We start from the raw sequence: 14,752 nt of genomic DNA on the forward strand, positions 1-14,752 counted from the left end.
CTAAATATTGATGATTGTCTGAAATCGCATCAAGGGAATCTGCTCGATTAGGCTGTTGTCTTTAAGAAATGCATTCTCAGAAGCTAGGCTGGGGTACTCATCTGTGCCGTCAATGGGGTCTATGAATGTTAAAACAGATGTGTATTCCAATTTTAAAGTAGAATGGTCTTTATTAATAGCAATTCAATATAACAATTATACATATACTTCAGTTAGTTCAAATGATCTCACATTTTTCTCATCTTCAGACATGCACAAGTCAAAGCATTTTTATTTTCACACATTACATGGAAACGACAAACATATCAGTAAAACTGTTGCCTCAAAATGATCCAGGTCACTAACCTAGAATAAAAGGCACATATTACACAGAATTGTTGATCTGACCAACCTTCGTCTTGTGCACAGTTTGACTTTTGACCTTAAAGCAGCGATCAGCAGTTGAATCCATACAAAAATGAAACAGACCTCCCGATTCCTGTTTTGGTCAAAGTGGAGGGATGTGGCTGGAGAAATGAACCCACTCTTAAATTCATAGACAGAAGGACTGACCATCCATCATATCAAAATTATAGTTGTAACCATGTTTTGAGGATATATAGTGTTTATTTACATTTACACTTTGTTTACAAACACTGGAGTAAAACAAGCTTATATTTTGGGTTCTGATGGAGTATTCCATTTGAACTAAGCTCATGAAGAAATTCTAAGTTATATTCTTTAAGAATCAGTGGATACGTATAATTTATGTATAAGTCCAGAAATGTATATAGCAACTGCAGATTGCCCCTTTAAGGCATGGAGTGAGCCTCATCTTCCATATCCTCCTTCAACATCACTGTCCAGCAACCTGCAGTGTCAGTAAAATAAACCGGAGATGGATCAAGTTGTTTAAGTCAAGTTAAGTGATGTATGTCAAGCCATTATGTATCCTTCCTGTCAACCACTGAGTGAGTGCAAGAGTGTCTACTCCTCAATGTCTCTCCTCTCCACCAATGGACCTGTCAATTATTAAACCTCAACTCTGTCCATGTACAGTATGAGGCCCTCTGTCTCAGATCTGGCTCTGACGAAGGCAACAGACCGAAACCTGTTGGGTTTAGTAATTAATCATTATTTTTTAAATTCAACTTCCATTGTCATCCAGGATTGGCTGAATATCCTCTTCTCTTCAGCTCTGGTTCTGGACATCCTGGAAGGCTCTCTGTCTCATCAGGTCCCAGAAGAGCATGCTGAGAATGGTGTGAGGGCACAGGCGGAAGAATACAGGGCCCATGCCTTTATAAAGCCCCAGCAGACCTTCGGTCCGACACACCTTCACCAGACAGTCTGAGAAGCCCTGGTACAGACGACCCTAACAGACAGGCAAGAGAGGCAGAGGATAAAACTGTGAGTTCAACAGCTATAGATAGTTACAGTGTAGATATTTATATATATTTGAGTTGAACAGCTAAGAGCTAGGGGTGTACAGTATATGGAGAATGCAAGGTACTTAGAAGCCAAGAGAGGCCAGGGAATATCAGGGTGAATTGGGCAATGCCAATAATGATGGGTGACAGACAACAAGATATTGAAAAAAGGCTCACACTATGATGCTCATCCACTGGCTGGTTGTAGAGGCGGGTGCTGATGACATCAAACGGGGTCATGGTGATTGTCACTGCGACTCCACTGATACAGGCAGCTGTCAAGGCAACCAGCCAGCTATTTGGACTGTACCACTACAAAGACACACAGAGAAATAAACTAACAGTAGGGGTGCCAGATTATTCCTATCTTGTTGGCTTCTTGTATCATATGTACCTTGTAAAAGAACAATCAACTCAGAAACAATCAATCGTTCTAGATTAGGACTGGTCACTGTGTTATGGCCACACCGGCAGCCATGAGTCATGACTGCAGTAAAATTCCACGTGGCCATTGAGTCACGGTAGTCTCCTTTTAGCACTCTGGACATGCTTTGGTAGTACCCAACTTGCTAATGACCACCAGGTCGCTAATGGCCTGGTACTCAGGGCTCTACTTTCCCTCTAACCACTCTGACATCAATGCACATGCAATCGAAAATCACTTCAAACACATCATCAAAACAGTATCTTGCTTTTAAAACTCCCCTCACTGTGATGATCAATTTGAAGAAAGAAGTTCAACAGCAGGTTGAAACAGTGTAAAATATGGTCGTTGTGGATGTTGTTTCAAAGCCTATCAACGAAATGGACAGAGCTTTCATTCAAAACATCCATATGCATAGACTTATAAACCCAATTAAAAAAAAATGAAATGAGTGTGCCTTATACAATACATAGCCTACCGCATATTACGCATGGCAGAAAACATAAAACACAACTGATTTAAGATGTCTTTGGTACATAATTTGTCTAGCCTTACTCCAAAATTAAACAAATTTGAGTAATGGCCGTTGAGTGTGGACTGTATTATTATCCATACTGGATGGACTGGTTACCTTATGCTACACTCCAACATGTATATCCATGAGTCTTGGAGAGAACGTATAGGCCTAGGCGATGCTGTTGGTTCATTGATTGTGCAGGGCGGCTTACAGGTAGCTTACAATTATAATTCATTTTTATTTGATTTTGAATAGCCTAGTAATAGGGCATTTTTTATAGTTGCATAATTAATGGGGTGGCTATACAGAATATTTCACCACCATGTGTCACGTCCTGACCCTGGTATGAGGTCATTTTTCCCTAGTAGATTGGTCAGGGCGTGTAGTAGATTGACAGGGGGATGTTTCGTCTATGTGTTTTGGGTTTTCTGTTTTCTATGTGGGTTGTCTAGAGTTTCATTCTATGTTGTCATTTTCTATGTTGTGGCCAGGTATGGTTTCCAATCAGAGGCAGCTGTCTATCGTTGTGTCTGATTGGAAGCCATACTTAGGCAGCCTGTTTTTCATGGGGTTTTGTGGGTGGTTGTTTCCGTTTAGTCTAGAGTACCTGACGGGACTGTTGGTTGTTTTGTTTAAGTGTATTCATTAAATCAAAGAATGAGCACTGTACACGCTGTGCCTTGGTCTCCATTCAACGACCCCTATGACACCATGCGTTTCCATCTCCTCTTTCTTCTTTATTGCTTTATCGAGCAGTGGGGCTGTCAGCAGTTTAGTTTAGTATGTTTCGTTGTGAAAACATGTTTGCATACAATCAATGTTTCCGAACAGATTTCGCTTGGTTTATCAAATGAAGCACTGCAGGAACAGGGTTGTAGATCCCATGACATACAGAGTTTGGGCGGAATATCACCTGTCGCGCAGCGAGACCATGCACCGCAAATAGTGGTTGATGAGTGGAGTGAAATAAGTGTTCTTATATTTATTTCTCAGCTGATCATTTTAATCACCAGAGTAGTAAAACCGTAGTAGCCTACCAGGCGTCACAGAAAAACGGACCAGCGGGAAGGCACGCGGCCTCCATTCGCTATTCCAGTGCATACAAATGACATGTCTTTTTCCCCCTGCCACTGTTCCTGCCCATCTGATAACGGGCCACTCTAAAGCGAAACTACTTGTACATATTAGTAAAGACAAAATTAAATTGAGAATAGTCTGATAGGTGAAAATATGATCACTTGATGTGAGAACGGCTGTGAAGCCTGAGGCATTAAACAGGGTGCTAGATTTTTTACGACTTTCTCAAATCATCAATAGCCTATAGTCGCATCATGCAGCTCATCAATCAATCAATCAATCAATCAATCAATCAATCAATCAATCAATCAAATGTATTTATAAAGCCCTTCTTACATCAGCTGATGTCACAAAGTGCTGAACAGAAACCCAGCCTAAAACCCCAAACAGCAAGCAATGCAGGTGTAGAAGCACGGTGGCTAGGAAAAACTCCCTAGAAAGGCCAGAACCTAGGAAGAAACCTAGAGAGGAACCAGGCTATGAGGGGTGGCCAGTTCTCTTCTGGCTGTACCGGGTGGAGATTATAACAGAACATGGCCAAGATGTTCAAATGTTCATAGATGACCAGCAGGGTCAAATAATAATAAATTACATATGTTTTGATTTCTGAGACATTCTAAGGTTTATATAATTCAAAAGTTATGTAAATAAACTATAAAGGGAAATAAATGGCTACAGTTTACACTTTTTTTGTTATTTCATGAATGTTGTTTTTAGAAAAGGGGCGTTTCTTAACAATCCCCGGAGGTGTCAATTACCCCAGTAGAAGATTATGGCATATGGTTTCACACACGTGTGTTAAAATCAATTTCATCCGTTTTATTTAGAAATTATTTATTAAGTAAGACGTAAAAGCTAATTCTAGTTGTCTTATTTTAATTATTTAAATAAAATATGGAGGGGAACGGTGTTGCACGTCACCATTAATATCCGCACTATGAGGAGATTTATCCCTCTTTAACTCACCTGCACATTCATTTTATTTGTTCCTTCTTTGTTGTTCCCTTTCCATACAATTCATTATGTACAATTGCACTAAATATTATTTGAATAATGCAAGATTTTAAATCCCAGCAGTCTTTAAAATGACATTCAGGAGCAAAAGATTTTCAATAGTTGTTTTAAAAAATATTAATTGAAATATAATATTGGAATGGAATATAACTTATAACATTATATAACATTGGAATATAACATTTAATAACAATAACTTAACTTAATTCAGTGTAACATTGATGTGGCAACTCTTATGCTCTGCTATTGCAAGATTCTAATTTGTACATAGGTCACAAATAAAGCTATCCCCAGTACAATTGGAGCACAACTCATGAGCCCACCTCCTGCACTGCTCACACCTAATTCAGTCCCCACCTGTGACTGAAAACAGGGCGAGAGATGTCAATTGAAAAGCTCTCTTTATTTTACATTAAATGCTGTGTAAAATAGCTAAAAGGCTATAAAGTAAGATTAACTGCAATTAAGTTACGCCATCTATATTATGTATTTTACCTCAGACGACTTAGTAGTAAGGTTGCTAGCTAGCACTCCTTGCAGCTTATGCTAACTAGCTAGCTGGCTATTATTTACTGCTAGTGAAGTTGCTAGAGCAAGTTAGCATAAACTAGCTAACTTGGGGGGGGGGGGCGAGTTGCCCCAGCACATTCATCTGACATATTGTTTTGTATGGTGTTTATTCCATATAAGAGCTAGGTATTGTTGATTAGAAAGTCTTTACTTCAGCATCACTCTGTAGCATCCATACAGCTCCATTCAGTGCATAGTAAGTAATGCCTAACTTGGCTCACTAGTACTATATAGTATCACACTCAGATAACAGCAGCGCCATCTATTGGCTTGGCGACATCTGATAACATCTTTCTTTAATCAAAAAATTAAGATAGCACTCCTGTTTGAGTCGAGGAGGAGTTATGAGTAGGAATTTCTTGAAGATTGTTTCAAGCCGTTTGTGGTTGCTGTGTATTGTGATGAACTCTCTGCCATGCAGATACTGGTCAAACTTGTTACATGCAAAAACAATGGAGAGATATTCTTTCTCAATCTGTGCATAGCTTTGTTCTGTCTGAGTCAATGTTCTGGAGGCAAAAGCAACAGGTTGTCCTTTCTGTAGAAGGCTGTGCCCAAACCTGTCTCACTGGCATCACACTGCAGTGTAACTTCATCATTCAGGTCGTAGTATTTGAGCACTGGGTATTGTGTGACTAACTGTTTGATAGACTCAACTGCTATGTCATGCTGTGGTAGCCATGTCCATTCAATGTCCTTGTCAGTCAGACTTCTGAGCGGCTCACACACATCAGGTAGATGGGGCATGAATTTTGCAAGATAGTTCACAAACCCCAACAGCCGCTGTAGTGACTTGATGTCGGTCGGTGTACCCATGTTCTGAATGCTGTTATTTTCTCTGGGTCAGGGCGAAGGCCCTGTGCGGTGAGAAGATGGCCCATGTATGTCACACTAGGCAGCTTTAACCAGAGTCTTCAGGTTGACATCTCTTGCTCTCTGCAGGAAAGCTGTAAGGTTTCTGCCATCGCCTCTTCATGTGTGTCACCACATCCATAGAGTAGAATGTCATCTGCGATCACACTCACTCCTTTTAGTCCCTGTAGGGCTTCACACTGTCTGCACTGGTATTCTTCAGTTGCTGGCTTGATTCAAAATTCCATTCTCAGCCATCTATATCTGCCTACAGGTGTCCAGAAAGTTGTTAGATAGCTGCTCAAGTTTGACTTGCCAATATCAATTTTTGACATTGAGTACTGAGAATACCTTTGCGTTGCATATTTCTGGTAGAATATTTTCTATTGTGGGCATCTGGAAGTGCGATCTCAGTAAGGCTTTGTTGAGTGCACTGATGTCCAGTTACCCGCTATTACCCTATAGGACTTGTTTCAAATGATCACTTGTACATTCAACATAGCCACTTCATATGCGCACTCGCCCCAGAGTTGCAAAAATATCCTTTCTATTTTATTCAGCTAAGTTCAATTATATTCTTCTTACTCTAAAATCATATAATATAAAATAATGGCATGGGATTTATACGCATATCTTGTCAGCTAAATGAACAAGCCTACAGCCTATGGCATGAAGCATAGCCAGATAACATACAGTAGGCCAACTTATATTCTGTTCGGAAATACATTTTCTTCATATCATAATGTTTATTTAGACATGACTAAAATAAATAATGGATTTATTGTGATGGTGTATATTAAATTGATTTATTATACTTTTTTCAATGTAGATGTTCCAAAGGAGTGCATCAGCGGTTTGTATGCAGCTTGTATGAGTGGAGGCCTGGAGATGCTAAACATGTTTATGTTAATTAACAGCCAATTACCGTGAGACCGGCAGTATTTTGCATAACAATAACAGACAACCCTAATCTATATACACCATCCTTATCTGCTGGTACTGTACTATAATTGTCATCTGCATGTGTGACACCTGGCTTGTAACGCAATAGGCAACACAGTCTGGGAGTGCGATACATGGTTTCTATAGTTACCTGCAGGCGTGCCACCCATTCTTTGGTGGAGCTGAAGGTGGCCAGTTGGGTGGCAGATCCCACCATGACTCGAGGCACAGCCCCGTTCACACCCCTCCACAGCCCCGCCATGCCCTCCCGCCAGTAGATATTGGCGAAGGCACTCATCACCCCCTGAGGGAGGGAAAGGGGATCCTCCATCAGTTAAAGTGCTTTGCTTCTATTTACCACAAGGTGTGGAGAGGTATGCTCTAGTAAACTGTAGCTAGAGGCAACTGGCTTGTAAAGCAAATTCACAAGAAGACAGATTCATTTTGAGTGAGAAAAGTTGGAAGTGTCGAACCACATGTGTAGGCTACCATATATAGCCTAGTGCTTCTCGCTGTTGAATGTGAAAGTGTTTTCAAATGGAAATCCCTCTCTGAAGTATGGACATTTTTCTACTATTAAGTTATGAACTCTGCACTTACATCACTTGTGGACATTTTGCCCACAAATGATAGTGTGTCAGGCTATTGGATTGCTTCAGCATATGGCACACACAAAGGGATATTGTACCAGTTGACTTTACTGTAGAAAACCTGCATACCTTAGATCTATACATTGCCTTGTGCTTCACTGCAGGGTCCTTGGGACCCCAAGAGGTGCACGTTTTGGTTTCTGCCCTAGCACTACACAGCTGATTCAAATAATCAACTAATCATCAAGCTTTGGTCATTTGAATCAGCTGTGTAGTGTTAAGGCAAAAACCAAAACGTGCACCCCTTGGGTCCCAAGGACCAAGTTTGGGAAACGCTGTTTTATTGTAAGTGTGAGAGGAGTACCAAGACAAGATAAAGCATGTTTGTCCCTACCTCTGAAACTGAAAGGGTGTTAATACAGTATTTTTGCAATATCAGAGCCATCATTAAAAATGTATTGGCATGGGGCATCCTTAGTGGCGCAGCGGTCTAAGGCATTGCATCGCAGTGCTAGAGGCATCACTACAGACTCGGGTTCGATAGTGGGCTGTATCACAACCAGCCGTGATCGGGAGTCCCATAGGGTGGTTGCACAATTGGCCCAGCGTTGTCCCGGTTAGGGGAGGGTTTGGTTGGGGGGCTTTACTTGGCTCATCGCGCTTTAGCGACTCCTTGTGGCGGCCCGGGCACCTGCAGGCTGACCTCGGTAGTCAGGTGAACGGTGTTTCCTCTGACACATTAGTACGGCTGGCTTCCGGGTTAAGCGTGCGGGTGTTAAGAAGCGCAGTTTGGCACGTCATGTTTCGGAGGACACATGACTCGACCTTCGTCTCCCGAGCCCGTTGGGGAGTTGCAGCGATGAGACAAGATCAAAAGTGGGGAGAAAAAGGGTAAAATACCCCAAAAAATTATTGGCAGGTCTTGAACACAGGGAACAGATGTCCTGCATCCACATGTGATACACATGTACACACACGCATACACCCCTCACCTGATGGTTGTGCTGGTGACCCACTGCGATGGCCTCAACTGTCTGGGCCTGCAGATGTGTCTTCACCTGTGGAGGAAAAATAAGACATAGATTCTTCAATGTATTGAATACACATTTGACATACACAGCATTGCAAAGAGAGCCTCTGCAGTACATCACCCTATAATTAAAGAAGCACAACCCTGTCAATAAATAGAGACCCACTGTTCAGTGGTTACACCTGGTATTAGTTACACAACATGTACACGCTTTTCAGCACTCTGCACACACACCCCTTCAGGATGTCCATGACCTCAATTTCACATCTGTCTGTCCTCACTGTTCATCTCTCTCTCGCTCTCTCACTTTCTCGCTCTCTCTCTCAATGTCCGTTACTTAGGTTATTGAGATGAGTTTGGCTCCCACAGTATACATGCACACATATTCCGGAGGCCGAGCCCTCCCTGCTCTTTCTCACATACCGGGTGCAATCAGAAATCTCTTTCTATCATTCTGTCTCGCTTACCTTCATACACTGCCAAAAAGGACAGGAGGGAGTGCTGGGAAGTATTTTGGGTAGTGCTTGGAAGTGGATACATGCCAGGTATATTTAGTGACCCAGATACTCAGAAACATATCTATATGTATAGTGTTTTCAGAATGCTGAAGAGATTATGCGGCTACATTGATGTATTGAGCAACAGATGCAGCCAAGACAACAACAACAGTAGCATGAGTATATGAGGGCCACCTTGGGTTATTATATGGGTTATTATAAGGAAATTATACAAGTGAGGGGCAACTGCCTGAACGCATGGGGAAATACACAGCCACTGTAGAAGCCACTGCCCTTCACACAGTAACAATCGCATCCCTGAACATAACATGATGCGTAACACGCTGAGCTGGCTGACTTGATAGATTTAAGCAATAATGCACAAGAGGGTGTGGTATATGCCACGGCTTAGGGCTGTTCTTACGCGGAGTGCCTGGACACAACCCTTAGCCGTGGTATATTTGCCATATACCACAAACCCCCGAGGTACCTCATTGCTATTATAAACTGGTTACCAGCATAATTAGAGCAGTAAAAATACATGTTTTGTCATACCCGTGGTATACGGTCTGATATATCATGGTTGTCAACCAATCAGCATTCAGGGCTCGAACCACCCAGTTTATAATTGTATTTACAGTACCTGCACAAATGCCCCAGGTTCTCATAACAGGGAACGTGGTTGGTGCAATATTTATGACACTTATGATTATACTCCATAAGGTATGATGCACTGAGTGCTCAAAAAGCCTTTGTTGTGAAATTGGGGCACATACTGTAGGGCAGGGTGTCACGCCTGCTCCAGCTCACCCTCTCTGGCGCCCTCGAACGCCTCTCTGGAACGTAATCATTCCACACACCTGTCATCATCATTACGCGCATCAGCGCTCATTAGACTCACCTGGACTCCTTCACTTTGTTGTTTGCCCCTCTATATCTGTCTGTCCTCAGTTTGTTCTCAGTGTCAGCATTAATGTCGATTTGTTTTCCCCTGTGCAGACGCTGTCCGTGTTCTGTTTCATGTCAGTTATTTATTATATATTCACTCCCTGTACTTGCTTCTCGTCTCCCAGCGTCTGTCCTTAACACAGGGATCATCAACTAGATTCAGCCGCGGGACGATTTTTTCTTGAGCGGATGGTAAGGGGGCCATAACATAATTACAAATAATTTATAGACTGCAAATTGACGGCAAGAAGCCCAAACAGATATAACATTTGATTAAAACATAATCAATTCAAACGTTGCTTACGTTTGTATATGATAACATACAGTATATCTCTCTATTCTGTGGGAAAACTTTGGAAGAGATTTCCTAAATTAAAATCAATTTGAGCTGATTTGCTGTTGTTTATCAATTTTTACAATATAGGGTAAATACTGTTGTTACGACCTGGCTCATATTTGGTAACAACAAAGGGAGACCCCGCATGACTTAAATGTATAAAGGAATACATGTATTAAACTAAATAATAATAAATACAACAATGTAACACAAGCTGTGGACGTCTGTAGGATCAGTAGTGTATGCAGTGTGGATGAGTGGAGAGGTTGTTATATGGTGAAAACAGACCAAAAAAACCATAAGGTGGTGGAAACCAGCCTGCCAGTCAGGGAAGAGAGAGAGTGTTGGCTGATGTGGCCTCCCTTTATAGCCTGCAGACCAAGCCTGCCCAGGTGCGCCACATCAGCTGACGATCCTCCCAGCTCTGCCCACTGGCCTCCTGCAACAAGCAGACCACCAAACAGGAGATCCCAGCAGACAGAGTGGGAGGGACGTCACACTGTAAATACTGTAGATGCTATATATGTTATGTATGTACATTATGACCCCAAGTGCCTTCAATACCGCTTTACCTTTTACAAAGCTATTGACTACGAGAGAAACAACAAAACCAACATGCTACTCACCAGATAGGCAGGAGAGGCGATGATGGCCCCCAGAGCCCCGGCGATGGCTCCTGACATCAGACTCCCTCCTGGGGCTGCAGTGACCCCCACGGCATCACAGTAGGAGTAGAAGCCCAGCCTCACACCGTTCATCAAACCCTGGTACAACAGCCCAGCCAAGAGTCCCTTCTGCAGCCCGCGGAGCCCGTCTGTCCTACCCACCACCCATAGGGCCTGGACCACCCCGCGGTAGTGCCGCTGGTAGGTCCCCCGCGCCCGCAGCTCTCCCTGCAGCTGCAGTCGCGTCTTCACCACCTCCAGGGGGTTAGTGAACACACAGGCCCCGCAACACGACAACGCACCCAAGGCAAAGTCCAGCGGGGGCCACAGGGCCAGAGGGAGCTGCGGCGAGGTGACCGTGGCGGCCCGGGAAAGAGGGGGGATTGGGGATGTCATGGCAACTGAATGGAGCTGAATAGAGTGGGAGTTGGGAGACCTGAAGGGAGAGTCTGTGGCAGGGTAGTTTAGAAGCTGGGTACCGGTCATCTCTGAAGTGCGGAGTGTCCAATTGTGTCCTGGGTGATGAGTCTACCCACTGCCCAGGCTATGTCAGGGCTTCCAGATGGGTGAGAGGGTATGGAGTGTACTACTGGGTATGGTGCATGTGATCATGAAATCTTGGAAACAGAGGTCAGAACTGTACGGCTGACGGTGACTGGTATGATAAGAAGTCCGTGATTACTGCCTGATATGACGTCACATGTGAACTGTGCTCCTGTTACTGTGCTCCTCTGCCATTGGTGCTCAGTGTTTCTGGGATGATGGTCTTAGATGCCTCATGCCAGTCTGTCCATAAGTATAGTTACATCTTGAGGTCCTCAATGTTCTTGAAAACATTGATGAATTGGGTTAAAGGATTGTGTTTGTTCACTGAGCTAACATGTCTACATGTGCAATGATCATTGAGGAAGTTCAGCCAAGAGATCTGGTCCAACTTGAGAGACAGCAGAGCCTCTCAAGAACACGTACATGTTGGTTGTTTTCCTCTAGGAGACCCACAGGCCTCACAAGACTCCTCTGAACATCCCCTGGTACCAGTTGAACAAATGAATGGAAGTATATAAGGAGACTGTTTAGTGCCCAAAAAATAAGTGGTTAAATACATGTAAAACAATATATATAATAATAATGTTTCCTGTTTCTTACATCTCACAGATATAAGGCAGACACTTAAGAACAAACTTCCTTTTGATTTTTGGGTGGACTATCTGTTGTTCCATGTAGTGAATCTGTTATTCAATGCATTTGTATGGGCTAATAGCAGTAAGATCAAAAAATATTTGTATATTTTTTTTTGACACTTCAAGGGTTCTTAAAATTCTAAATCAAATAGCTAAATGATCCTTGGTATGACCTTCTTAAAATAATTCCATATAGCTTAGTAGAACCCCCCAGGCTTAGACAGGGCTTAGACTCATGGGTTAAAGGATTGTGTTTGTTCACTGAGCTAACATGTCTATATGTGCAATGATCATTGAGGAAGTCCAGCCAAGAGATCTGGCCCAACTTGAGAGACAGCAGAGCCTGTAAAATAATGAAGGAACTTATCAGGAGTTATGAGGAGTTATGTAGAGGTGTTATGAGGAGTTATGTAGAGGTGTTATGAGGAGTTATGTAGAGGTGTTATGAGGAGTTATGAGTTGGAAAGAGGAGTTATGAGGATTTATGTAGAGGTGTTATGAGGAGTTATGAGGAGTTATGTAGAGGTGTTATGAGGAGTTATGTAGAGGTGTTATGAGGAGTTATGTAGAGGTGTTATGAGGAGTTATGTAGAGGTGTTATGAGGAGTTATGAGTTGGAAAGAGGAGTTATGAGGAGTTATGTAGAGGAGTTATGAGGAGTTATGTAGAGGTGTTATGAGGAGTTATGAGGAGTTATGTAGAGGTGTTATGAGGAGTTATGTAGAGGTGTTATGAGGAGTTATGTAGAGGTGTTATGAGGAGTTATGAGTTGGAAAGAGGAGTTATGAGGAGTTATGAGGTGGAAAAAAGGAGTTTGAGGTGTTATGAGGAGTTATGAGTTGGAAAGAGGAGCTATGAGGAGTTATGTAGAGGTGTTATGAGGAGTTATGAGTTGGAAAGAGGAGTTATGAGGAGTTATGAGTTGGAAAGAGGAGTTATGAGGAGTTATGAGTTGGAAAGAGGAGTTATGAGGAGTTATGAGGAGTTATGAGTTGGAAAGAGGAGTTATGAGGAGTTATGAGGAGTTATGTAGAGGTGTTATGAGGAGTTATGAGTTGGAAAGAGGAGCTATGAGGAGTTATGAGGAGTTATGTAGAGGTGTTATGAGGAGTTATGAGTTGGAAAGAGGAGCTATGAGGAGTTATGAGGAGTTATGAGTTGGAAAGAGGAGCTATGAGGAGTTATGAGGAGTTATGAGTTGGAAAGAGGAGCTATGAGGAGTTATGAGGAGTTATGAGGAGCTATGAGGAGTTATGAGGAGTTATGAGTTGGAAAGAGGAGCTATGAGGAGTTATGAGGAGTTATGAGTTGGAAAGAGGAGCTATGAGGAGTTATGAGGAGTTATGAGTTGGAAAGAGGAGCTATGAGGAGTTATGAGGAGTTATGAGGAGCTATGAGGAGTTATGAGGAGTTATGAGTTTGGAAAGAGGAGCTATGAGGAGTTATGAGGAGTTATGAGTTGGAAAGAGGAGTTATGAGGAAGAACTACATGTCTTGCTTTGGTTGCTTCTTTGGTTCCCTTTCTTTAAATAATATGTAACAGGAAAGTGAGGAAAGAGGACAGCTGACACTACATTTCTTCTCAACAAAACTCAGTCACATAACACTCATATTTTCCACCTCTACAGTTTAGTCACTTTACAGCTTATTGTACAAAGAAAAATACACATTAACTTCCGATAACAGCACACACATAAATATACTAACTCTACAATTACGGACGTAAGGAGGGCCCACAAGTTATAAATCTAGCACTTAAGACACTGAAGTCTGATCCCCAGAGTGACTCTGCATAATCTGCACATATCTACAAATGTCTACATTTCTGATAGCAAATGAAGCAGATCTTACTGTTGTTGTGTTCCTTTCCTCTCTCTGCTTCCCCTCCCTGCACAGCCAGACAACTTCAGTTAACATGTTTCCAGCACTCCCATTCATTGTGAAAGTCTCCTCCTACTGCCTTAGGCCAGAACCAATCCAGACAACCCTGTCCGACACCTCACCACATCCCCTGCTTTGTTCAAAAGCTCTGTTCCAATCGAAAGCTCAGCTCTGTCCCCTGCCTTGGTCCTATTGATTCTCTCTGGGTAAAGGGTTATAGTTATGAGAGAGGGGGTGGAGTGGAAGTGTGTCACACAGGAAAAAGGGGGAAAGCATATTGACCACTGCTGTGCTTCTGATACTGTGGTTTAGATATTTGTCTAGTAGGATTCCTAATCCTGTGCTAAGGAAAAACAGGTTCATCTGCGAACCACAACAAAAGAAGTGACACATTTATAGGCTACTACACTCGGTCCCTAATTAAAGTTAGGCTGGTATTATATCATAGTCATGGTGGTAGGCAATTATGGTTGGTAAAAAACTGGTTTACCCAATACATTACTGGGAGCTTGTATATAGTTTACTCGCCATTAGCCGGCAACTCTACCAACTTTTTTGTGTCCGCAAGCTTATGCTTTTTATTAGGTGATAAAATTATTTCTTCATGAACAAATTACAACATCCAACATGAAAAATACTATAGTATACTATGGTATAGATACTATAGTACTGACCAGTGTTTTACTGACTTTACTGTAGTATTCACTGTAGTGTTTTCCAAACTAAAGTCCGCAAAAACACTAAAGTGAATACTTTAGTATTTACAGTAAACTATAGTATAAGTACTGCAGTAAAAGAAAACTGTAGTATATACTATA

At 42.2% G+C, this 14,752-nt stretch overlaps 1 protein-coding gene across 1 annotated transcript; it reads right to left on the reverse strand.

Moving 5' to 3' along the window:
- Positions 1-150: 150 nt before the first annotated feature.
- LOC115150263 (solute carrier family 25 member 34) lies at positions 151-14,249 on the reverse strand. Its single transcript, XM_029693372.1, has 6 exons — positions 13,905-14,249; positions 10,834-11,900; positions 8,388-8,453; positions 6,957-7,109; positions 1,587-1,721; positions 151-1,354 (listed from the first exon to the last, which is right to left on the reverse strand). Exons 2-6 carry the CDS (start codon positions 11,356-11,358, stop codon positions 1,172-1,174), a joined length of 1,062 nt encoding a protein of 353 aa, XP_029549232.1. The 5' UTR covers positions 11,359-11,900; positions 13,905-14,249; the 3' UTR covers positions 151-1,171.
- Positions 14,250-14,752: the final 503 nt, after the last annotated feature.

This window comes from Salmo trutta, chromosome 16 (assembly GCF_901001165.1).
Source record: "Salmo trutta chromosome 16, fSalTru1.1, whole genome shotgun sequence".
NCBI classification, from domain to species: domain Eukaryota; kingdom Metazoa; phylum Chordata; class Actinopteri; order Salmoniformes; family Salmonidae; genus Salmo; species Salmo trutta.